At 39.6% G+C, this 22,059-nt stretch overlaps 8 protein-coding genes across 8 annotated transcripts; 5 read left to right on the forward strand and 3 right to left on the reverse strand.

Annotated features, from left to right (window-relative positions):
* Window positions 1–682: 682 nt before the first annotated feature.
* On the forward strand, window positions 683–1,665 carry LOC106343095 (NADH dehydrogenase [ubiquinone] iron-sulfur protein 6, mitochondrial). Its single transcript, XM_013782228.1, has 3 exons — window positions 683–911; window positions 1,170–1,254; window positions 1,340–1,665. The coding sequence occupies exons 1-3, from the start codon at window positions 768–770 to the stop codon at window positions 1,447–1,449; spliced, it is 339 nt and encodes a 112-aa protein (XP_013637682.1). The 5' UTR covers window positions 683–767; the 3' UTR covers window positions 1,450–1,665.
* A 48-nt stretch (window positions 1,666–1,713) lies between these two features.
* Window positions 1,714–4,963, reverse strand: LOC106343094 (ATPase family AAA domain-containing protein 3-like). The gene is made up of 8 exons (XM_013782227.1): window positions 4,560–4,963; window positions 4,276–4,371; window positions 3,915–4,025; window positions 3,515–3,824; window positions 3,200–3,290; window positions 2,726–3,050; window positions 2,393–2,541; window positions 1,714–2,316 (listed from the first exon to the last, which is right to left on the reverse strand). Exons 1-8 carry the CDS (start codon window positions 4,809–4,811, stop codon window positions 1,809–1,811), a joined length of 1,842 nt encoding a protein of 613 aa, XP_013637681.1. The 5' UTR covers window positions 4,812–4,963; the 3' UTR covers window positions 1,714–1,808.
* Window positions 4,964–5,289: 326 nt separating this feature from the next.
* On the reverse strand, window positions 5,290–10,399 carry LOC106295237 (cellulose synthase-like protein D3). The gene is made up of 4 exons (XM_013731087.1): window positions 9,915–10,399; window positions 8,755–9,681; window positions 7,692–8,499; window positions 5,290–7,356 (listed from the first exon to the last, which is right to left on the reverse strand). The coding sequence occupies exons 2-4, from the start codon at window positions 9,639–9,641 to the stop codon at window positions 5,608–5,610; spliced, it is 3,444 nt and encodes a 1,147-aa protein (XP_013586541.1). The 5' UTR covers window positions 9,642–9,681; window positions 9,915–10,399; the 3' UTR covers window positions 5,290–5,607.
* A 1,290-nt stretch (window positions 10,400–11,689) lies between these two features.
* Window positions 11,690–14,271, reverse strand: LOC106343959 (heat stress transcription factor A-1e-like). The gene is made up of 3 exons (XM_013783324.1): window positions 13,983–14,271; window positions 11,953–13,102; window positions 11,690–11,860 (listed from the first exon to the last, which is right to left on the reverse strand). The coding sequence occupies exons 1-2, from the start codon at window positions 14,208–14,210 to the stop codon at window positions 11,984–11,986; spliced, it is 1,347 nt and encodes a 448-aa protein (XP_013638778.1). The 5' UTR covers window positions 14,211–14,271; the 3' UTR covers window positions 11,690–11,860; window positions 11,953–11,983.
* A 379-nt stretch (window positions 14,272–14,650) lies between these two features.
* LOC106293399 (histone acetyltransferase MCC1-like) lies at window positions 14,651–16,372 on the forward strand. Its single transcript, XM_013729081.1, is given in 7 exon segments — window positions 14,651–15,019; window positions 15,021–15,029; window positions 15,124–15,268; window positions 15,624–15,723; window positions 15,810–16,038; window positions 16,126–16,178; window positions 16,181–16,372. Coding segments are annotated over 7 exon segments (756 nt in total). The 5' UTR covers window positions 14,651–14,921; the 3' UTR covers window positions 16,303–16,372.
* A 195-nt stretch (window positions 16,373–16,567) lies between these two features.
* LOC106293910 (protein EXORDIUM-like 6) lies at window positions 16,568–17,741 on the forward strand. The gene is made up of 2 exons (XM_013729542.1): window positions 16,568–17,101; window positions 17,190–17,741. Exons 1-2 carry the CDS (start codon window positions 16,582–16,584, stop codon window positions 17,639–17,641), a joined length of 972 nt encoding a protein of 323 aa, XP_013584996.1. The 5' UTR covers window positions 16,568–16,581; the 3' UTR covers window positions 17,642–17,741.
* A 393-nt stretch (window positions 17,742–18,134) lies between these two features.
* LOC106294388 lies at window positions 18,135–19,767 on the forward strand. Its single transcript, XM_013729939.1, has 5 exons — window positions 18,135–18,143; window positions 18,218–18,419; window positions 18,761–18,939; window positions 19,061–19,154; window positions 19,460–19,767. Exons 1-5 carry the CDS (start codon window positions 18,135–18,137, stop codon window positions 19,765–19,767), a joined length of 792 nt encoding a protein of 263 aa, XP_013585393.1.
* Window positions 19,768–20,715: 948 nt separating this feature from the next.
* On the forward strand, window positions 20,716–21,878 carry LOC106292540 (THO complex subunit 7B). Its single transcript, XM_013728149.1, has 3 exons — window positions 20,716–20,827; window positions 20,943–21,542; window positions 21,636–21,878. The coding sequence occupies exons 2-3, from the start codon at window positions 20,943–20,945 to the stop codon at window positions 21,744–21,746; spliced, it is 711 nt and encodes a 236-aa protein (XP_013583603.1). The 5' UTR covers window positions 20,716–20,827; the 3' UTR covers window positions 21,747–21,878.
* The last annotated feature ends 181 nt before the right edge of the window (window positions 21,879–22,059 follow it).

Genomic DNA, 22,059 nt, shown 5'->3' on the forward strand with positions numbered 1-22,059 from the left:
ACCGTCGTTTGTCGTTCACATGGATCAAGATCTACCGGAGTGGTTCAGAGTCAACATGAGTCTGTAATGCTGATGACAAAAAAAAAAAAAAAATGAATCTTTAAATTTCAAATTTAGAGTTTAAAAAATGTTTTATTTTAATTATTAAATTTATTTTAACTTATTTTTGTAAAATTTGAGATATATATAACATATTACGACTAAATTTGATGGGATTTTGGTATTTCGTGTTCTTTTCAGAACCTAAATACTCGAAGCCGATCCGAATCCGTTACGGAGCCAAAAATTACGGGTATTTTACAAGTATTTTAATTATATATTTGAACCGACCTAGACCCGAAAAAAAAACGATTCGAATCCTAACCGAAAATTTATATACCGGGTCTAAATGTTTAGTACCCGAAAGATCTGGATCCGAAAGGAACCGATCCGTACCCGATCGAAGAACAGAACTTCCAAGCATATTCTATTTAAGGCCAATTTAACCATAAAACTTACCCGAAAGATCTGGTACCCGATCGAAGAACGGAACTTGCATCCATTTAAGGCCAATTTAACGATAAAACTTATTAGAAAGACCATTTTCCCTTTTCTATTAATGTTAGATTATTTTATGGGGCAAGTGGAATTATAAAATAATGGGCTATCGTCCATAACTAAAGCCCAAGTTAGAAGCTGGTTTCGCCTTGCAAACAACTGTCTCTCTCTCTCGCTGGCTATTTTTTTCTTCAGGATATTATTTTTTGTTGGGTGTTGAAGGAGCAAAAATGGCGTCGAATCTCCTGAAAGCTCTGATCCGATCGCAGATTCTCCCATCTTCGAGGAGGAACTTTAGCGTGGCGGCGGCTAGCACTCAGCTCGGCATTCCAACAGACGATTTAGTCGGAAACCACACGGCCAGATGGATGCAGGTAACTTTAGATTTTCTTTCTCATCCTAAATGATATGTCGATGATGAGCTCCCTTATGGTTAGATCTCGATTTTACATGTTTACGATTTTCTTATCTGGTATGGTATTTTATTTGAATCAACGGTCAGATGTCGTTTTGAGTTTAGAGGACATTGGGCAGTTGAGATAAGCTTTTGTTGATATGAGTAAGAGGAATGTGTTCATGCTTCCTTGTTAGTCTTTGTCACATCCGCTGGTGGTTTTTGCATAACGTGACAGGATAGGAGCAAGAAGTCACCAATGGAACTGATCAATGAGGTTCCACCTATCAAGGTTGTTGGAAGGACTGCTGCTTGTGAAGGAGGTTTGTCCCCACTTCTCATCAGTGGTTTAAGACACTCTTGACTTTGTGATTTTTGCCTAACTGGAGATTTATATATAACCTGCAGACACCAATCCAGCACTGGGTCATCCAATTGAGTTCATTTGCCTCGACCTACACGAGCCTGCTGTCTGCAAGTACTGTGGCCTTCGTTATGTTCAAGATCATCATCACTAAAGGCAACATTCAGCTTTGATGCTCCGGCATCTTCAGATATCATATATCTAATAAAGGGTTTCGATCAAATACAGGCAAGTGTGACTTTGTTTGATCGCACTTGTCAGGTTGTTAACATCCAATATTTTATATTTTCAAACAAGGCTAGGGGATTTGCTACATAACCATCGTGTATTGATCTTTTTGCCGTCAAGATTCTCATTTTTATTTGAACTATAGTTTTGGGCTTTGCTAAAAGCAAATACTCTAAAGCTGTAAAACAGTACAAAACCTCTCAACCAAAAACGAGTAACAATTAGGATTCAAATCTTTCCCTAAACAATGTTGTGATAGTGAGACCACTTGATCAGCTTAAAATCTCACTTTGAGTCGGTTCCAGCCAGTTTTCTTCTCTGCTGATGCTCCGCAACTTTGTAATCCACAACCTCTCTGAACAGCACAGAGTCCAACACACAGTCTTCACTTCCATAAACAGCTGCTTGAACACTCGCCATCAGCTTCGCAATCTCTCTCCCTGAGAACCCATCGGTTTTGGCAGCCGCTTCCTCTAAGAGCTCTTCAGTGACACCCTTTATCTCGATCTTCTGCTGCTCTTTCTTGAAGAGGCGGTCGAATAAACCCAGCTTTGTTGGACCAGCTTGAGCTATATACTTTTCTAGATATAGGCTTAGAAGCTTGGACCGCTCTCCTTCTCCGGGTAAAGGGAATTCGAGAACCTCATCCACACGGTCAGCCACAGCTGAGTCTAGATCACCAGGTCGATTTGTAGCAAGTGCTAAGACTATGTCTTTGGACTGATCACCCGTGCGGAAGAGAAGGGCGTTTAGTGCACTCCTTTGGGCTTCACTCATGTATGTTTTGTTCCTCCTGTTAAATTGTGATAAAACACATCAAAACCATGAACTAAGTGTTGAAATGATCAGTGTGAGTAAAAAATACTTACTCGCACAAAAATGCATCGGCTTCATCGATGAAGAGCAATAAGCCTCTCTTAGACTTCTTCCCCCAATCAAACAGTTGGTGAATCTTTGTAACAGCCTGAGATCCAAGTGGAGCAACATCTCCACCAGTCATCAGTGCATAATCCAAACCCTACACCAATTATACACGTTAAAATAACAAAAAAAAAAAATAGATGAAGTAACAAACCCAGGGAATAGCATGAACAACATAGAACTAAGAGCTAAGCTTCAATTTTCATATGCAATCATGGAAACTAGCAACCACCAACCTCTGCTCTACTATCCTTAAAACAGATATAAAAGATAATACATACAGATTTACGAGCCAGCTCTCTGGCGACCATTGTTTTTCCTGTTCCTGGAGGACCATAGAAAAGCATGTTCCGGAATGGCGCTTGATGCGATTTTGTGTTGGCGGTTGCCTTAGCTAGGTGTTCAATTCTCTTCTGTAAGGAAGGATGCAAGATAACATCACCAAACCCTTTTCCATTTTTGATAGCTGACCCCTTTCCGCGCAGTGTGGACAATGCACGAGAAACCGAACCAGACCAAGGGTACTTGCCCCTTGAAGATTCTCGGATTAAGGATGGTTGTCCTAATATTCTGTCCACATAGCTCCAGATGACCCTTGCACCTTCTCTGCAACAAGCAATTTAGCAGTCAGGAAAGATTAAAATTCAATATTGCAGAATAACTGTCTACAAACAAAGAAACAATAATCAAGTAATGTAAAACGAGAAATTTTATAGCTACTTCCTCAACCTACGGACAAAATATCTTGTCTTTACCTAGTTGTGTAGATTCCAGCTGCAAGAGCGGTGGCTCCACCAACAGCAACAATCAGTTTGTTTTGATCCGTAAGAATTGCACGCAACCCGCCTAGGAAAAAAAAGAGTAAAGTATCAAACACCTGTTAATACAATTAGAACCTACATATGTTAATGCAGTGTATAAGATTATAAGGCCACCCATCTATTCTAACCACTAACTCATGTCACACTAGCGTTATGACTTTGATTGAAAATGGGTTGCATCAAGCTAAGAAGAGGGATTTAATGTCTAAGAAAACAGAGACACCATGTAAATGGAATCGAAACTCACACCTCCAATATGTTCGAATGTAGTGTTAATGGCAGCAACCCATTTCTCTCTCTCTGCATTTGCACGATCAACAAGCATTCTCCTGTTTACATCTTCAGCAAGCCTTGCTTCATGGGCTCTTCCTTCCGCTTCCGCTATGGATTTGACCTTGATCGTCTCGCGCTCAATCTCAGCCTTCTCCCTCTCAGTTTGTCGCCTCTGTGCCTGAATCTGCTCCTCGGTAGCTCGCCGAGATTGTTCCTGCCTGATTGCGGAATCTTCTTGCATTTTCACAAGTTCTTGATTTCTTGTTCTGTGATACTCATTCTCAGCCTGTAAAAAACCATATATACACAGCAAAAGCTGTCAGAATGAAGAAAAAGAAACTCTAGATGTTGTGAAGCAGTGTTGAAAGTTGCATGCCTGCATCCTCTTTCTTGCCAAATCATCTTCGTAACGAGCCATCTGAGATTTAGTCTGTGCTTGGTGCTGAGCAAGCTTTTTCTGTTCATCATATATCACCTTTTGCCTCTCCTGTAAAATTAGAAAATGTCAGACACACAACACTCCTGCCAACTTTACTAAGATACTATTTCGACTGTAGTGGTGAAAGCATGTTTTCACAGGATACTATTTCGACTTTACTAAGATAACATTATAATCATTAACACCTGCATTTGCTAACTCGTTCCCATTAGGTAGCCAATAGTTGTAACACCACAAATTCATATAAACATACAAAACATTGGATAATAAGCATTAAAGTCAGTAGTAGAGCTCTCACAGTTTCAGCTTGGGCTTGCATAGCTTTATACTCTTGCCCCTTGGCTGCAAACTCAGTTTGCTTAGTCTCTTCTTTCTGCTTAATACCTTCAAAAACCTGAAACATTCAAACAATGTGAGACCAACCACAACTGATAAAGAAACAGAGATCTGACAGAGACATCTCTTCTTTATAAAAAAATCATCAGCGCTCAAACCCCAAACTCTATCAGATTATAATCCACTGTAATGTTCCCTAAACCTAAAGCATGATTCTAAGAGACAATCAAAAACACAAAAGAGGACCTGTTTGGCGTAAGAGGAGCTGTTAATCTCCTTCAAGGCCTTAGCTCCTCGCTCCAGCGCCTCCGGATCGAAACCACCGGAGCTCGTCCTCGGATTATCATTCCTAGCTCGCGGAGGAGCGGAAGATTCAGGATCAGAAGCAGCCTGATGCTGTGGAGGAGGACCATCTGCAGCAGCGACTTTCGATTTCGAAAAGGAAGACGAAGCGGCTGCTATAGCTGAGATAAAACCAATCGCACATTTCTGAGCCATGATTCTTCCTTCCTGGGGATGGATGAGACTTAGGGTTCTTCCGGATTCGAGAATGCTATAAACGAATTATGTAGAAGAGATTGGCTTGGAGAAGAAGAAATTCGCAGCTGCCATAGAGAGAGGAGAGAAGAGAGAAGAAGCTTCTCTAAATCTCAAAGGTTTTGGTAGGGTTTAGATTTTCGGGTTAATTTTATGGATATTTGACCCGCTAATCAGACCCGTTTAAGCCCATTAATTTGTAACCACTTTTAAAAAAAAATATTTTTTGTTCTTAAAATTTACCATTTAAATTGATTTTTTTGGGGGTCAAATTTTAGATACATGATGCCATTATATTCCTCACGAATCAAAGAAGTTGCGAAGAATATTTTCTCTTCAATTTTTGTGAATACAAATTAAATAAAAATTCTTATTTTTTTATTTATTCAATTCTTCATTTTTTCTGTTATCAAACAAAGCCTATATGAATCAAGATATCTCTTAAGAAAAAAACTGAATATAATAGATTAACAGTAGACAGCATAAATAACTCCAAAAACAGATCAAATATTACAAAATATAGAAAGACATTGTCCTTTCCAGCAAAAATCAAAGATGAGAAAAGTAAAGTGTCAAAAGACAAAGAGAAGTTCTCAACTTTGCTCTAATGTTTGTTTGGCTCAAACTATACTCTGTGGTTCTTAGCCAATCTCTTGTCTTCAGCTTTTAAAAGCCATCAGTCTCTTGCAAGACTCTCATCTTTGGGAAGGAGAATAACAAAGAGATGTTAGTGATTGAGAAACCAAACCTATATTACTCATGGAAAAGTGAAAGATCCTCCAATTTGAGTAGAACCAGCAGGTGGATTAACAGCCACCCAAAGCAGAGATATGGTGATAGCAATAAGCCCCGACCAAACATAAACAATGGTCGGAGTCCTCCCTCTTCTTCCCATAAGCCCTTTAGCAAACGGATAAAGATGAGCCAACACCCAAAAACTGAAAAACACTCCTCCTATCAACTTACTCCACTGCGGAATCACACTATATATCGTCCTGCTAAACCCGACCGCGATAGCTATTAGATTCACCATCATGATCGTGATCGGTGGGAGCATAAGAGAAGTCCATTTCACTATGTAGAGATCAGCAAACTCGTCGTCCACGTCATCTCCTCCTGATTTAGACGTCAACGTGAAAGATATCTCGATTCCAGCCACCACTTTGAGCAGCCCTTGGATGACCGCGGCTAAATGAGCGCTCGTTCCACCGATGAGCCAGAACTGCTCGTTCCTCCACCACTCCTCGAGCGAGATCCCTGACCATTTGATCTCGAGGAGAGCGAGCAGGCAGAGAGTAATCGAGATTATCAAAAGGTAGATTAGGAACGTGACGTTGAGCGTTTGGACTATGAACTGCCCTGAGAAGAGCGAGAGCGCTGGGAGGAAGCAGTAGACGATGAGGAAGATCGAAGTAAAAGGATAGATTCCAACGTTAAGGTAAGCGATTCTTTGAAGGATCTTCATCCTCGGGGAAGCCAAGAAGGCGTTGTTCCTCGAGAAGAAGATCTCCACCGAGCCAGTAGCCCAGCGGAGAACCTGGTGAAGCCTATCCGTCAAGTTGATAGGAGCCGTGCCGCGGAATGCGTCACGCTTCGTCACGCAGTAAACTGACTTCCAGCCACGGTTATGCATTCTATAACCAGTGACAACGTCCTCAGTGACGGATCCGTAGATCCAACCGATCCTAGTCCCCCACTCGGTTTTATCCTCGTACCAACAAGAAATGACTGCAATAGCTTCTGCGACCGTCGACGCATCGAGGAGCTCACGAGGGATGGTGAGAGCTCCAGGAGGTCTACCGTTCTGCACTGCTGGATGATCAGCGAGAGGACGGCCTTGGAACTCAGCTACAGGGATCGAATCTATAAGGAACGTGGAGTTTCCGAACTTCTTGGGGACCAAAGAAAGATTCATCTCTTCATCATCATCCGAGTCGCCACCCATTCTCAAAGACCTGTTCTCTTCAGGGACACGGCTCTTCTTCTTCTTGCGAGGGAAGCAGCAGCTACAGCATCCGGGATGGTGTTCTTTAGACCGAGGCGGATCGAATCCGTACAAGGCGATTCTTCTGAAGAGACAACCCGTTCCGACGTAGACAGGACCCATCAAACCATCGAGAGCTCTCATGTTGACGTCGAAGAAGACAGTGTTGTGATTCGCGTAACGATCGGACGGGTCGATGCCTTCAAACCGCTGCGGGAACTGAACGTAGCAAAGCCGGTCGCCGCCTCGATCCATCATGAAACACATTCCTTCTCTCAAGGCCTGGGAGTTGTATATGTAATGATCACAGTCGAGGTTCAATATGAAGGGGCCGTTGGACATGATTGCTGATGCTCGGACGAGAGCGTTCATTGCTCCTGCTTTCTTGTTGTGGTCGTAACCTGGTCGTTTCTCACGCGAGACGTAGACTAGAAGAGGTAGACGAATGTCTACATCTGTAAGATCTAAGAACCCTTCTGATAATCCATGTAATGGCTCATCACTAGGAGGCTTCAACATCACCTGCATTTATAAGAAATTTGAAAATATTGATCTAAGAACTCTTATATATTTTACATTTATATAAAGATATTTTATTTGTGGATTTGAATTAATAAAATTATTTGATGAATTATCAAAATTAGATGTGAAAAACAAAAGATATTAAACAAATTTGTAGCTTTGTATTAACATTATTATTTAAGTTAACATATTTAATTAAATCGATTTAAAATGATTTAGAACGGTTTAAACCAATTTGAGTTGTATAAATCAGATTTTATGAAAATTGTTTCGGTTAGGACCGAACAGCCGCCTAGAACCATGGTTACTAATGAACTAAATGATCAAAAATGTACCTGAATAATACCAGCATGGTCACTACGGGAATGATCAGGAGCAGAGTTTAACCAAGTTCCAGGCCAGTGAGTACCATCAGCCATCCATGTAGCTTTAGGAATCTTGACTGGCTCTACAATCTCATCCTCTTTGTTCTGTCTCTGCTGCTTCATGGCCTTAATCTCTTCCCTGGCGTGATAAGCATCAGAGCGTCGCCTGATAGAGTCAGGCAAGCCGTTGATCCGAACCTTATACTCGTCATACTCGCGCTTCACCTTCCTCCTATCCTTAACGAAGTCAGCCTTCACCTTGTTCTTGTAAGGATCTCTCTTCAGACTAAAATAGGAATCCGGATTCCTCGGCTCGATATCGTGTTTACGACAGAAAGGAACCCATATGTTTGCGAAACTCGCTGCTTCAGCCATGGCTTCGAACGTCAGAAGCGCTCCTCCATCGTCTGAGACATAGCAGGCAAGCTTTTCCACAGGGTAGTCAGCTGCGAGGATTGATAAAATGGTGTTGGAAGTGACAAGAGGTGGCTCTTTGTCCGGATCTGCTGTTGACACAAACATATCTAGTCCAGGGAGATCAGACTTCCCGGTCGGGTTGCTCGGTGTAGGTGTTTCGAATTTCTCTTTAAGAACATTGAGATCTGTAGCTCGGTTGATGGGACAGAGCTTTGGAAGCTGATCAAGAAGCCAAGAAAAGGCGAACCAAAGCTCACAAACCACAGACATTCCCCATAGCCATACTGCATCTGGGTTTTGGTGCTTAATCCTCCACATCAAGAACAGTGCAAGAACAACTATTCTTATAAATATCAAAAGCCTACACAAGAAAAATTAAATGTATCAGTGAAAGTTTGAAATGTTCGAGAAATAACTAGGCGGTAGCAAGGCGTCTTATATGGAATTATTGATTAGGCCGATTTTTTGAATGCCTAAACCATTCTACAAAAAATGCATTGATTAGGTCCGATTTGCCGACTAGGTGAATGCCTTGGTGCCGGCTAGACCGATTTTTAGATAATTTTGAACTAAATTATGTGATATTTTGGATTCATAACAAACAAACAGTATTCACCTGTAAGGACTAATAACAGCTGCAGGAATCTGGAGCTTCCGGGTAAGCGGTCTCCACGGTCTGCTCATCAGATCCTGTGGCCCCATACCGTGACCATCCTTCTCACTACCTAAGTTCCCATCTTTTGTCCAGAAAGCATTACCGTAACCATAAGTCCCACTAGTCTCAAACAACCACCTGTTATGATCAAAATCCCCGGTTTGACTCCTCATTAAACCGGACTTAGTCGACTTCATCAACGACAGTCTCCTCTCCATCTTCGACCCACCAGACGGCGGCGGAAGCATAGGCCTCTGCTGCTTCTGCTGCCCATCCTCGGCCAAATCCGTAAGATCAGTGTTCCTGTACGGCTCCTTACACCCTGGACACATCCCGCCGCCCGCTTTCACAGCGTCCACAAAGCAGTCCCTACAGATTTTGAAATCACACTCGCAAGGGAGAAGATCTTGACCTCTCCCATCACTCATCACCTTCACATCACAACCGGGGATAGCGCAGGAGGAGCCTTTAGCGCCCGCCATCTGCGGATGGTTGGTCTCTGACTCGATCACTTTATCCATAAGATGAGCACGAGTGACGCTGTTGAAACCTCCAGTGAAGAGGGAGCTGGACACGTACTGCTCCTCGACCTTCTGAGAGATGGAGGGGTCCATGGGCTGGTTGTCTGGAGTCGGGGGGATGTGGACCGTGTAGTTTGTGAAATCAACGCTTCCGAGCTCGCTGTCGAGGTCATCTCTCGAGTAGTTGACGTAGCGTCCAGAGGATGTTCTTCGAGCGAATGTCACGCCGGGTTGCTGCTGCTGCTGGTGGTTCCTCACGGCTTCGGCAGCGTCAGAGTTTGTTGATAGATTGGATCTACTGTTAATGAAGTGATTATTAGACGCCATTGTCTAATAAATCCACCTGGCTTTTGTAGCCGGCAGATCCCTGAGAGAGATTAAAAAAAAAAAAAAAGCAAAAAGGTATATAAATAGAGGTCAAAATCTTCAAGTCATAATCAAGAAAGAAAACAGATCTAAGAGTTGAACAAGAACAAGATCTTATCATAATAATATTATCCAATAAAGACATCAAAAAAAGACAATGATCATCTGTTTCATAACCCCACCAATAAAAGAGAAGCAGCTAACGAAGTAAATCTCTAACTCACTAAATGTTACCTGAGAGTTTGTGGCAGAGGAAGGTTTGAGGTTCAGATCTTCCGGGGATTAAAGAAGAAGCAAAACGGTTTCTCAAATTAACAAATATTTGCTGACGAGATCAAATGTGGTGGTCGTGTTGCCCAAACTTTGTTATGAACATTTGAGAGAGAAGGAGGAGGAGGAGAATAAGAAGAGACGAGGAAGGAAGGGGGACTTAGTCGTGACCAAATACATCTGCACTACTACTGATACACGTTACGCTGGCAACCATTGCCTCGATTTTTTTATTCACAGATCGATCTTACAGAAATTATTATATTATATAAATAATGGATTGAAGATCCAAAGATCTGTGCTCTTTGATTTTTAATTGTGATACAGTAAGGTTTCGAGGCTGTAACAGCGACGACGACTGTCTAAACGCCGGTGAGAGAAGAAATCGGCGGAGATCAATTTTTTGTTTTTCACCTTTTGGTATTCTTTTTGACTTGAGGTTTTCGGACAAGGTAAGAGAGAGTTAAGATTATCCATTATTTATTTATTTGTTACAAAAAAAAAATTCCATTATTTATTAATTTATTTTTTATTATAAGTAACGCGTTCGATCGAAATGTAAATATTATTTTTGGATATTTCCGCGTACAATAAATATTATAATTTTGGTCGCAAAGCAACACTAGTCATTAGGTATATTTTAGGTTGGATTCAACGTGTGTGTTTGCATACACAACCCGTCAAAAACGTCAATCACGCATTTGGTGCAGGGATCAAAGTCATAATTCTTCATTTTAAAAGCATAGATCAAAATAATATAATAAATTTTAAAAAATAAAATGTACAAACTACTAAACTGTAAAATCACATAAATATCAATTTATCCTTTCTAATCTGATAATATAACTGAAGATATAGAGATTGACCAATTTTACTTACATAACTTTGATATAAATAATTTGTAGATTTTTTAGCAAAAAAAATAATCTGTAGATAGTGACAACTCAGGTTATAATGTCTAAAATAGAAGTGCCAACTTTGGCGCTAATTTAATAAAAAAAAACACAAACAATGATACGTAAAAGAAGCATGTGTCCATGAAGACAAACACGAGAACAAAATAATATCACAGTTTGGAACATCTCCCATTTTCTTTCAGTGTAAATCAATAACAAGTAGAGATAGGCGTGGAAGTTCGGGTAACCGTTGGCGTCTGGGTCGAGTTTTTCGGATTTCGATTCTTTTTGATAACATTTCCTACGTCTCATTCTAGTAAATTTGTAAGTACGGGTCAGGTTCGGGTCAGTTTTGTATCACATCATAGAATCCATAAAGTAATCATATATCATTCGGAGTCGGTTTATATCGGATCGGTTCGGATATACCCGAAATAAAATCTAAAATTTAAAAGTAAAACATAAGAAATATATACTTATTTATATATAATTAAGTATTTAAAGTAGTTATTTAAATTTTAAATACTTATTGTTAGATACCATATAAAAATAAATATAAATTGAATATTTGAAGTATATATTCATATTTCATATAATTACATTGTATATTAGTTTGGACATTCGGACCGGTTTCTTCGGATATTTTTCGGATTTTTTTTTATTTTTTCGGGTTAACCGTTCGGGTTCGATTAATAACACTTCGGATTCGGATATGTTTTGTACCACCTTACGAGATCTATTCAGGTATTTTTTTACATTTCGGACCGGATACGGATCGGGTTTTCGATTCAGGTTCGATTCGGATTATGGATTTTATGCCCAGGCCTAAGTAGAGATTTCTTTCCAAGTTCAATGCAGAAATCTTAAGGCTATTATTATTATATATCTTATTTTATCACACATTGACAAGAATGAGATTAACACAAGTTTGATACATACATACATAACACCTCCTTTGGCCATTATCCTTTTGTTGCTGCGAGACTCCACAAAACTTTAGCCCATCTTCTACATCTGCAAGAACAAGTCGTTTATTTTTTTTGCACAAGTATTCTGGAAAAATGTGTAAAATATTATAAACTTATAAATAAAAAAGATGGATTTACCTCTTGAGTGGTTATGAAACTTGTGGCTATTTCACTTCCTGAGCGCATCTGATGTGAGGAATCCCATCTGTTCAGTAAGATGGTTCATTTGTTGGTTGCTGCTCAACACATTCCTCAGGTTGGATTGTAACTCTAGCTGCTCCATTATCAACCCATTGTCCACTGACCCTGAGACTAGCTCCTCTGTGTCGCCAATCACTGGCCTCTCACCAAACAACTGTTCACACAATGGATCTTGAACTCCAGGAAGCAACTCATTTACTGCATTGGCTTCTATTCCCATTGAGCCAGCCAGAACAGCCATTATCGGATCCAAACACACTCCATTATCCGTCTCACATCCAACTACATCAGAATTTGAGCTCCCATAAGCTGCTCCTTGGTTCGGAGCTAAGAGATCAACTTGAGAATACGGAAAAATGCCCTCCAGGATTTGGCTAATTGCAGGATTGGATGAAACATCAGCCAATGTAACACCAGATGCTCCATTTGTGGAGCTGCCATTGTCTGAAATGCTTGGAACATCTCCCAAAAGAAAGCTAACATCATTGTTGGAGAGAGGTTCCTGGCGGCTCTGTGGGTTACTCATATTGTGTATCTGTTCGAGCATAGTGTCTGCTGTCTCGTTCATCGACGACTGGTATCTAACAATCTGGCAGCTAAGACCATTCGCCCCGTAACCGCCGGCGTACTTCTGCTCCTCAACAGGTAGCCTCCTCTTTTTGTTACCTTCGGAAACGTGTTGGTTGTTCCCCTCGTTATTCTGCTGTGAGAACTGGTTTAAGAAGCCTGGACTCTGAACAGCCTTTGCTAAGAAAGACATCATCTGCTGCTGCCTCTGCTCCATCACATGAACCTTCTGCCCCACGTTTTGGAGATGATGCTCGGTGACTTGCTGCTGCTGCCTTAACCTCACAAGATCTTGGGTGAGGACGTTCTTGTCCCGCTGGAGTCTTTCGACTTCTTCTTCGAATCCAAACTTGCCCACTTCGACGCAGGCGCCAACGGATGAGTGCTGGACTTGAGGCTGCTGTGGAGGCTGCACCTGAGAAGGTTTTCGCCGGACGATGCTCTTTAGCAATTGTTTTTGGCCTCTTATGAATCCCTCGTTTGCAAATTCCCAGCGATCTGGATCAACTTTTCTGAAACCCTGAAAAAATGATGCATGAAGAATGGAACCATCATCAACCACAAGAAGTAAATTGAATTCCATTGAAATAGAGGAAGCCACCATAGAACCAACTGTGTTAACCATAAAGACCAATAACAAGTATTCCAATAAAGTCTATCCACCGTGTCTAACTAAGCACCAAACTACTATGGCTCAATGAAACTAAATAGTTCTTAGTGTATCGGCATGTACCTGGACGGACAATTACAAAGGAAGGGAAAGCTAACGTGAGACAAGTGATAGATTTTTTTTGTTTTGTGCTTAGAGCAGAAATGGGAACTTCTGAGGCAACCAAATCTTGAGACACATGTGAGAGCACATAGTCCAAATAACCCTGCAAAGTTCGTGGAACCCATCTGGTAAGTAAGAAAAGCAAAGAAGAAAAAGAGAAGCAAGCTATGTAAAGAGTATTCACTTGATGGTTTTGTCTGACCTAAATAAAACTCATTTGTTGAAAAAATGGGATGACAACATTTCATTACAGCCTCAGAGACACAGATGCAGAACAAAATGAAGTAACATGTCTGATATAACCTGTAAAACAAGGACAAACCATGTATGCAATTGCAAAGTATGGATCCACTGTTTAACAAAGAAGCAACTAATGAAACATCACAAAACCAACTAAAGGTGCATAGACTATCAACATCAATCCATAAAACTCTTAATTGTTTTTTATTTCTCAACTCACGAAAAATGATGAATGAAGCACATAGTAACTCACTCGTTCATATCAAAACAAGTGACAATAAAAACACACAGAAAAAAGATTTCTCCAAATCGATTTATGAAAACAATAATAAAACTGGATCAACGAGATAATTAAATTAAGATAAGAGGATCGATGTATGCTGCTCACATAAGTATTGAGCTGCCTAACAAAGCTGGAGAAATTGTTGTGCTTGAAGTACTTCGGCAGAAACAGTATAGAGAACTCAGGCACGTTCCAGACAACAAAGCTCTTGTTCCCGCTGCTCCAAGACACCACCTCGTCGGTCAATGGATCGTCAACCATATCGTATGTCTTGCTCAGAAACGGAGGAATTGAGCTCACCGCCGTGGTAGAAGATTCGCAGTTCGATTCCATAACTCTTTTAAGTTTCTAATCTTATCGATGAAGAGAAAGCACTTCTCCTTCTTCTTCTAACACTTTTATCTTTTATCTTTTAACTCTGCTCTCTGCTTCTTTTATTTATAGTGAAAATATCTTAGTCCAAAAAAAGCAGTTGAGTTAAATCGTGTCTCTGTGACAAAAAAAAAGTTAAATCGTGTCTCACTCTCTACCTGATCTCCTCTTTACCGTCCGATTTTTATTTTTTAATTAGTTTTAATTACTTTTAGATAAGAGATACAACGTGGGCCACCGACGAGACGTACTTGGGTTTTTTTTTTTTATTAATTAACGTACCTGGTCTTTTCCTCCCTAATCACGTATCTGGCCCTAAGCTTTTGCACACGTGGCATCTCTACACTCTCGATTGAATTATCGGAATCTGATCGCACTTATTATTAACGTTTCGCGTTTGTCGAACGTTTCATTACAGAACATGACTGCTTGTAGAAGTACATGTTGGTCTACATGTCTGTGGCAAATCACGTGAGCCCCAGGATGCTTTTGTTTTCAATCGAGAAGGAACCCCAAGAGGCAAGAGGAGAGGGCAAAAAGCAAGGACCTTTTCGTCTTCCCCTTGCTTCGTTACTCGAAACTCGCTCCTTGTGAGTTTAAGATCTACCCGGATCCGATTGGGTTAACGGGTCGGATCCAGTGATCTGGCATTTTCATAATTGAAGTGTGTTCATGGAGGATTCAGAACCTCGAATCTCTCGTTGTCCGAGTATTTACTACAAACCGATAAGCCGTAATGATCTAGATCGTTTGGAGCAGATACATTCAGAACCCCATCAAGTATGCAGTTATTTCCATTTTTGGATTCAAAGTTTCTATTTTTGGTGTCTTGTGAAAAGAATAAAGGTTTGATTGTTATTTTTGTTTGTTTCAGGTATGAGTCTGAGTTTTTTCAGTGTGTTGTGAACGGAGTTGGTATCGTCTCGTCGGCTGCTGTTGATCGAAGCCGGCCTGATGGTTATTCCGATGAGCTTATCGGTTTCGTTACTGCCAAGTTCGTGCTTGCCAAAGAAAGCGAGGTGACATTTTGTTCTATGAATGAACCACTGTTTATGTTTTTGGCTTAGTCTCTGATTCTATTCACGAGATGTTGCGATTAGAAGCAGTGATTGTTTACAATGCTAATGGTTACAAGTTCTTGTATTGTGTAGATTTTTAGCCGTTGAATCGTTAGGTTTATGGTTTTAGCTTGGTCCGTTGCGTTATTCAGTAGATGGACCTATTAGCCAAGTGGTTACATTGTGAAGATCTTTGGAATTGAATCAGCTTGAAGTATTGTTTGATTCATGGGTTTTTTGGGTGCTATTTTTTTTTCTTTATCTTCTCATATATATATCTTCATGAGCTGGCAGATGGTTTCCGTGTCTTGCACAGATAGATGATCTAATAGGTTACGATTCCTCACAAGGAGAGGAGACTTTGATCTACATCTTGACACTAGGCGTTGTAGAAACATACAGAAACCATGGAATAGGTATATAATCAAATCTGAAACTGTCTTTTTTATTAATCCCTTGGTTTAATAATACATTCTGACGTTTTTTTTTTGGTTTTGGTCAGCAATGTCACTTATTAGTGGGGTGATTAGATATGCGTCTGGTTTGTCTTTATGCCGAGGAGTTTACCTTCACGTGATTGCATACAACAATCCTGCAATCCGTTTGTATAACAGATTGATGTTCAGATGCGTCCGGAGATTAAACGGATTCTATCTTATCAAACGACAGCATTTTGATGCCTTCTTGTTTGTCTACTTCTTCAACGGTTCTCGGTCTCCTTGCTCACCCTTGTAAGTTACACACACACACACACAAACACAAGTCGAATAATAGAAGAAACTGTTTAGGTCTAAAACATTTGCTGCATTTTTTTGCAGAGAGGTTGCAATGTTTGTTGTGAATTATATGAAGAATGGAATCAAGTCAGTGGCGAGCTGACGAGGAAAGAAGAGCAAGGCTTGAAATGGCTGGTTTGCAAAGACACAGATTGCGTCTTACCCACGCAAACCAAACCTAACCTCGGATCATCATCATCCGGGTACGGATTCATTTAATTCAAAATTAAACTGTTATGTTCGATTCATTTGTTACTCTGTGTAATAAAATGTACAACGTCCTAAACATGTTGATAGAGTGTTTGAAGTTCTTAAAAGTTTTTCACCACCCGTCTTAAAATAGTCAGCTTTGTTTGAAAATAGATCTTCGCTTCATTGGCGATTATTCAGAAGAAGAACAAAACCATCTTTCGATGTTAAAAAATAGCTTAAGCAATAAAAACTTAAGACCTATCAAAGGCCAAACGAAAAGAAAAAAAAAATCTTCACGCTATAGCAATGGCATCTTCTTCTTCTTCCTCCTCCTTATCCTTCATTACCTTCCTCCTCTTGGCGCCTCTCTGCTTTTGTAGTGAGCCACCTTTGCAAATACCAAACGGAACCTTGGATCTCTCGTTACTCTGGTACGGACAATTCACGCGGGTCCAGAAAGAGAGGGTTCAAGATTTCATAGAATCGCTCAACTTTGACAGCAAGGAAGGTCTTGACCCCAAGGTATCAGCGTGGTGGAAACTGGTGGAGAGTTATCAAGAGAGGTATGAGGTCAAGGAGATATACCGACAGAAGAGTAAAAGAACCGTAGCTCCGAGGATTAAGGTGAAGATTGTCCGGAGCTTTGTGGATGAGAAGATGAAGTATGGTAAGGAGTTAACAATCGAAAACGGTGAGAAACTGGTTGACACTGCCATCGAAAACATGTCAAAAGTGGTTCCTGTGGTTTTACTTTCGGCACAAGTTAGGTCTCATGGCCTAGGGTTTTGTAACAAAACTTGCCAACGCTACGCCCTTACCCGCAATGGTATTATTAGAGGTTTTATTTTCTCCTCGTTAGTTGCGTTATGTTGGAAAATTAAGGATAAAAATATTTTTTTTACGTGGATGCCAAGGTAAAGAAAAACCACAACCATACGTAATGGTGAGCGACCCGGAGGTGCAGTGTCCCGGAGAGTGCGCTTGGCCTTTCCACATTTCTAATGAAGGTCCGCATGGCATGACCTATCAACCACCAAGTGGTGAAATAGGAGCTGATGCGTTGGTTATTCAGCTAGCCACCGGTTTAGCAGACGTTGCCACCAATCCAGCTTTAAGCGAATCCTTATTCAAATCTGAGCCACCGTACATCACCGAGGGAAACCACATCTCTTCGGATTATATAGTGGACCCTGCAACCAAGTGCACACGCGTATTTGGATCCGGAGCTTTTCCTGGTTTCACTGGAAGAATCCGGGTTGACCCGGTAACTGGTGGAGCCTTTAACTCACATGGAATCAACCACTTGAAGTTCTTGATTCCTTCTGTTTGGGACCCTAAGACCAAATCCTGCTGGACTCCGATGTAACCATTGTTATTATTACATGTATTAATCAGTTGCTACCCTTTTTGGTAAAATTGAATTTTGTAAGGTTGGTTTTTATGAAGGTTATATATTTGATATTGGAGTATACAATGGGAGTTTGAACGATCTTTTGGTAAATCGATAGATTTATTAGGCATATCTAAAAAGCTAACATGTAAGAGAAAGTCAAGTTCCAAGATCTGTAACCATTCGTGATTTTAGAATATCCAACTAATGAATAATATGCCTTTAATCGGACAATGAAGAAGATCGTTACAAACTAGTTGTCTCTTTGTCATCATATAATTATATCATATTAGTGGCTACAATTATATATGATTCATTGTAACTGAGCAGGATCATCCAAACAAAGAAACAAATTATTTTTTGTATGTTACAAAAATTATCTAAGTAATATTTCTCTCTTATATATATAGCCTCACGCTGTTCAGCTTCTTCATTGCACTTGTGATATTACAAAGGAATAAACATTGATATGGGAAAGGTATGTGTCCTTTCTTTGTGATTTTTGCATATATCTATTACGCAAACTTACTTATAATTTTTTCGGGACTAAAGAACAAGCAAAATGGAGACGCAGACAACAAGTCCAAGAATCAGAAAAATGGAGACTCCAATAAGTCAGATACGAAGAATCAGAAAAATGGAGATGCCGATAAGTCTGATAAGAAGAATCAGTGTAAAGAAATTGTTCTGAAGGTTTACATGCACTGTGAAGGTTGCGCTTCACAAGTTTCCCATTGTTTGAGGGGATATGATGGTAAGTTTACAAATATATCTTAAACCATCCATAATGTTTATCAAGTTTCAATGTTGCTTTATACCAAAAAAAAAAAAAACTTTCAATGTTTCTACCTTTGATTTACAGTTTGTTCTACCAAAATATATTTTTAGTATATTTAACTTCTGTTTCATTGTCTAATTTCAGGTTTTATGTATGTAGAAAATTGAAATATTGAGAGATTATCTCTTTACCTTTCATAATGGCATAATAAAATAGTCTTTCCTAAATCTAGTTCTAAAAATATCATTAAAAATAAGATTTTACCGTTTTGTTTTACTCAGAAGTGATTCTAACTTGTGATCTTATTGTTTTGGAAGGGGTTGAGCAAATTAAGATAGAGGTTGGAGAAAATAAAGTCGTTGTGTCTGGGAAATTTGATGATCCGGTGAAGATATTACGAAGGGTGCAAAAGAAATTCAGTAAAAATGCTGAGTTAATTTCCCCAAAGCCTAACCCTAATCAAGATCAGAAGAAGGAGCAACAACAAAAGAAAGAAGTAGCTTTCTATATCTTTTTCATAATTTAAACATGGATCTCATTTATACACATTAAACTTAGATATATCATAAAATATTGAACTACCATCATTGATCATTTGCTTTTGTGTTTGATTTCAGAGTACTCCGCAGATCAAAACTGCAATTTTAAAAATGAACATTCACTGTGAAGGATGTGTTAATGAAATCAAAAGAGGCATTGAGAAAATAAAAGGTAACCAATATATATATATATATATATGTAATATATATAAATACATATAAGAGAAATATAGATATTAAGATGTAGTGCTGCTTCTTGTAACTAGATATCAGTGTGTTTAATTCAAACGATTTGTTATACAATATGTCATTGGTGGAATGTTCAAAGCATAATTGTTCTTAGTAAAAAATATTTGGGATTTTCAACCGGTTAGACTAATTCTAATCAACCAATATGTGTGACTTGCTATATTCAGATCCATTATGTAGTTGAAAACCAACTTATAAGTGTGCGTTTGTTATTTGACAAATTAAAAGGTATTCAAACGGCGGAACCAGACCGGTCAAAGTCAATGGTGGTGGTACGAGGAGTCATGGATCCTCCAAAACTCGTGGAGGAAATCAAGAAAAAACTTAAGAGACATGCAGAGCTTGTAAGTCAGAACACAGAGAAAGGCAAAGGTAATAACGACAAAGAGAGCAATAACAATAACAAGGGCAACAAGAAGAACGAAGACAGTGATGGAAACACAATCTTTAGTTACCCTCCTCAATATTCAGCCCAGCATAACTATCCCTCTCAGATTTTTAGCGACGAGAATGTGCATTCTTGTTCGATCATGTGATTTTTGATTCGTAAACTGGGTGTAATAAGCTATGTTACACATTTTATATCTCAGAAGGTTTTACTTATTCAATTCTAAGTGACGCTTTCTGAACGTACTCCAAAATTAAGGGGTGGGCATGAATCAAATATCTGGATTTTTGGAGGTATTTGTATTCCGATCCGTTTTAATTTGATCCGTATCTATTCAGATATTTGGTTCGATCCACAAAAATAAATAAAAAATTCAAAATTAATATACAAAATAATATTTTATTACAAAAAAGGGAAAAAGTACTTTTAAAATTCTAATAACCAATTTAATAAATATAGTAAATAAAAATGTAAAACTTATATATAATATTATATATATATATAATTATTTAAATATATGTATGCATATAACAGATCAGATATCCATTCCTAAAAATATTAGTATTTGTAATTTACTTTGATTCTTACGGATATTGCATATCAATATTTACTTTGCTTCGTAGAGTTAAGGATATCCGGATTTTTCTGTTCGAATCGAAACAGACAACAGATCAAATAAAAACGTACATATATTTTGTCCAACACTACTCAACAACTGACTAAGAACATTTCCATTGGAAAGAATGTAAATGGACATCTCAACAAATAATTAATGTAAAATAATATTATTGTTGGATATGGGTTTTAATCTCATGCAAAGATTTTGAGTAATATGTGACACAATTCGATACAAATGTGCATTGTAATGATCAGGCCAGTCGCCAAACGTTTTTAAATTGGGCAAAAACTAATATTACAGCCCCTTAAGCAAAATTAAACAATTTTGTGAAGGAACTTCTCTTTTGAGTTAGATGGGTCAGCAAATGGGCACCTCTGCTCCACTCTACTCACTTGGGCCAGGCCTGAATTTTGGCGTTATAGTATTAAAAAGGGTTTATTTTGCAATAAAATATAAGTTGAGAGTATTTTTTTTTTGTTTTTGCATTTATCCCCCAAAAAGAGAGAGAGAGAGAGAGAGCCAATTGCTCAAACACAGAAGAAGCTTACCTTCGATTTAGGGTTCATCAGCAGAAGACAGCTCACTTCAAGTAAGTAAAGAGATTACCTTCTTCGATTCGATTGCTTAGATCGTAATTAGAGAATGCAATTTGGCGAATTTGAATTTGATTGAATGTTGTGTGTTCATCTCTCTCTCTCTCGCAGATGTCAGTGAAAGCAAGGAGGATCTCCGGGAGATTAGAGACTGTAGTAGCCAAACCTACTTACGCCTTCGACCCCGTCGACGATGACAAGATCATAAGAAACCGTCTCCTCACCCGAACCACCACCACACGAGGCGAGCCTCCCTTAAAGAAGCTCCAGAAGAAGTTCACTTCCTTCGTCCTCGAAGTCGACAAAGAGGAAGACAACTACGCCGAGTGCAACCGCCTCGCGAAGGCCTTCTTGCAGGAGCTAACCACCTTCGAGATCCCTCTTCTCAAGAGCCAGGCGGTCGTGGAAGCTAACGTTAGGGAGAAAGAGAGCTTCGACGAGGTGAAGGTTGAGACCGAGAGGCAGATCATGCAGGCGAAAGGTGAGATCGAGGAGCTGAAGAAGCAGCTTGAGGAGAGTAAGATTGAGAGGCAGCATAAGGAAGAGTGCGAGACGATTAGGAAGTTGATCTCCGCGCAGCCGCCGAGGGCGGAGACTGAGAAGGTGATTGCTGAGTTGAAGAGGGAGATTGCTGAGCTTGAAGCGGAGAGCACTGCGAGCTGGAGGTTGCTTGAGCTGAGGAAGAAGCAGTTTGCTCTCTTGTTGCATGTGGTAATGTGTATAAGTCTTTAAGAGTTTTTTGTTTGTTTGTTTGTTTGTGGTTTGATGAGTTTGTGATTGTGAACGGTTTGGTTTGGGTGGCAGGTGGATGAGTTGCAGAACACAATGGAAGATGAGCAGAAGAGTCTAGTGGATGAGATTCGGACAGCCGTGGAAGATCAGAGGAACACAACCGAGCCCATGTCTGTGGATTAACTCCCAAAGTTTGGATAATAACCTTCAAGTGTCTGCTTTGTCAGATGTAGTCTACTTTCGTTTCGTTTGGTGCGGTTTCTATTTTTGTTGTCGAGAATTTTTCTTAAAAAGTGTGATTGCATTTTTCATGTTTCCTGCTAAATCGTTATCCACAAGCAAAACTTTAGTGTTAAATTTTGGAAATAATTAATTATGAATAAAAAGAATAATGCGACTGACTAGCCGATTAGGCTTTTCTATTTTCTTGTGAATATTTGAGATTAGTGTTCGTACACGTTTCTCCTTTATTTACTTATGTCTCTCCTGTCACAAT

This window comes from Brassica oleracea, chromosome C5, assembly GCF_000695525.1.
Source record: "Brassica oleracea var. oleracea cultivar TO1000 chromosome C5, BOL, whole genome shotgun sequence".
Classification (NCBI taxonomy): Eukaryota; Viridiplantae; Streptophyta; class Magnoliopsida; order Brassicales; family Brassicaceae; genus Brassica; species Brassica oleracea.

Excerpts from the sequence above, each read along its gene's own strand:
- LOC106295237 (XM_013731087.1), bottom strand. The coding sequence starts at position 9,641 with ATGGCGTCTAATAATCACTTCATTAACAGTAGATCCAATCTATCAACA. Across the intron at positions 8,500-8,754 it reads GCTGTTATTAGTCCTTACAG|GCTTTTGATATTTATAAGAA; the intron begins GTGAATACTGTT and ends TTTCTTGTGTAG. Across the intron at positions 7,357-7,691 it reads ACCATGCTGGTATTATTCAG|GTGATGTTGAAGCCTCCTAG; the intron begins GTACATTTTTGA and ends TTATAAATGCAG.
- LOC106343094 (XM_013782227.1), bottom strand. The coding sequence starts at position 4,811 with ATGGCTCAGAAATGTGCGATTGGTTTTATCTCAGCTATAGCAGCCGCT. Across the intron at positions 4,372-4,559 it reads GCTCCTCTTACGCCAAACAG|GTTTTTGAAGGTATTAAGCA; the intron begins GTCCTCTTTTGT and ends TGAATGTTTCAG. Across the intron at positions 2,317-2,392 it reads GCCGATGCATTTTTGTGCGA|GAGGAACAAAACATACATGA; the intron begins GTAAGTATTTTT and ends ACAATTTAACAG.
- LOC106292540 (XM_013728149.1), top strand. The coding sequence starts at position 20,943 with ATGTCAGTGAAAGCAAGGAGGATCTCCGGGAGATTAGAGACTGTAGTA. Across the intron at positions 21,543-21,635 it reads TTGCTCTCTTGTTGCATGTG|GTGGATGAGTTGCAGAACAC; the intron begins GTAATGTGTATA and ends TTTGGGTGGCAG.
- LOC106294388 (XM_013729939.1), top strand. Across the intron at positions 18,420-18,760 it reads TTGTTTGAGGGGATATGATG|GGGTTGAGCAAATTAAGATA; the intron begins GTAAGTTTACAA and ends TTGTTTTGGAAG. Across the intron at positions 19,155-19,459 it reads AGGCATTGAGAAAATAAAAG|GTATTCAAACGGCGGAACCA; the intron begins GTAACCAATATA and ends ACAAATTAAAAG.
- LOC106293910 (XM_013729542.1), top strand. The coding sequence starts at position 16,582 with ATGGCATCTTCTTCTTCTTCCTCCTCCTTATCCTTCATTACCTTCCTC. Across the intron at positions 17,102-17,189 it reads CTACGCCCTTACCCGCAATG|GTAAAGAAAAACCACAACCA; the intron begins GTATTATTAGAG and ends GTGGATGCCAAG.
- LOC106343095 (XM_013782228.1), top strand. The coding sequence starts at position 768 with ATGGCGTCGAATCTCCTGAAAGCTCTGATCCGATCGCAGATTCTCCCA. Across the intron at positions 912-1,169 it reads ACACGGCCAGATGGATGCAG|GATAGGAGCAAGAAGTCACC; the intron begins GTAACTTTAGAT and ends ATAACGTGACAG. Across the intron at positions 1,255-1,339 it reads GACTGCTGCTTGTGAAGGAG|ACACCAATCCAGCACTGGGT; the intron begins GTTTGTCCCCAC and ends TATAACCTGCAG.
- LOC106343959 (XM_013783324.1), bottom strand. The coding sequence starts at position 14,210 with ATGGAATCGAACTGCGAATCTTCTACCACGGCGGTGAGCTCAATTCCT. Across the intron at positions 13,103-13,982 it reads TTAGGCAGCTCAATACTTAT|GGTTTCAGAAAAGTTGATCC; the intron begins GTGAGCAGCATA and ends TCATTTTTTCAG.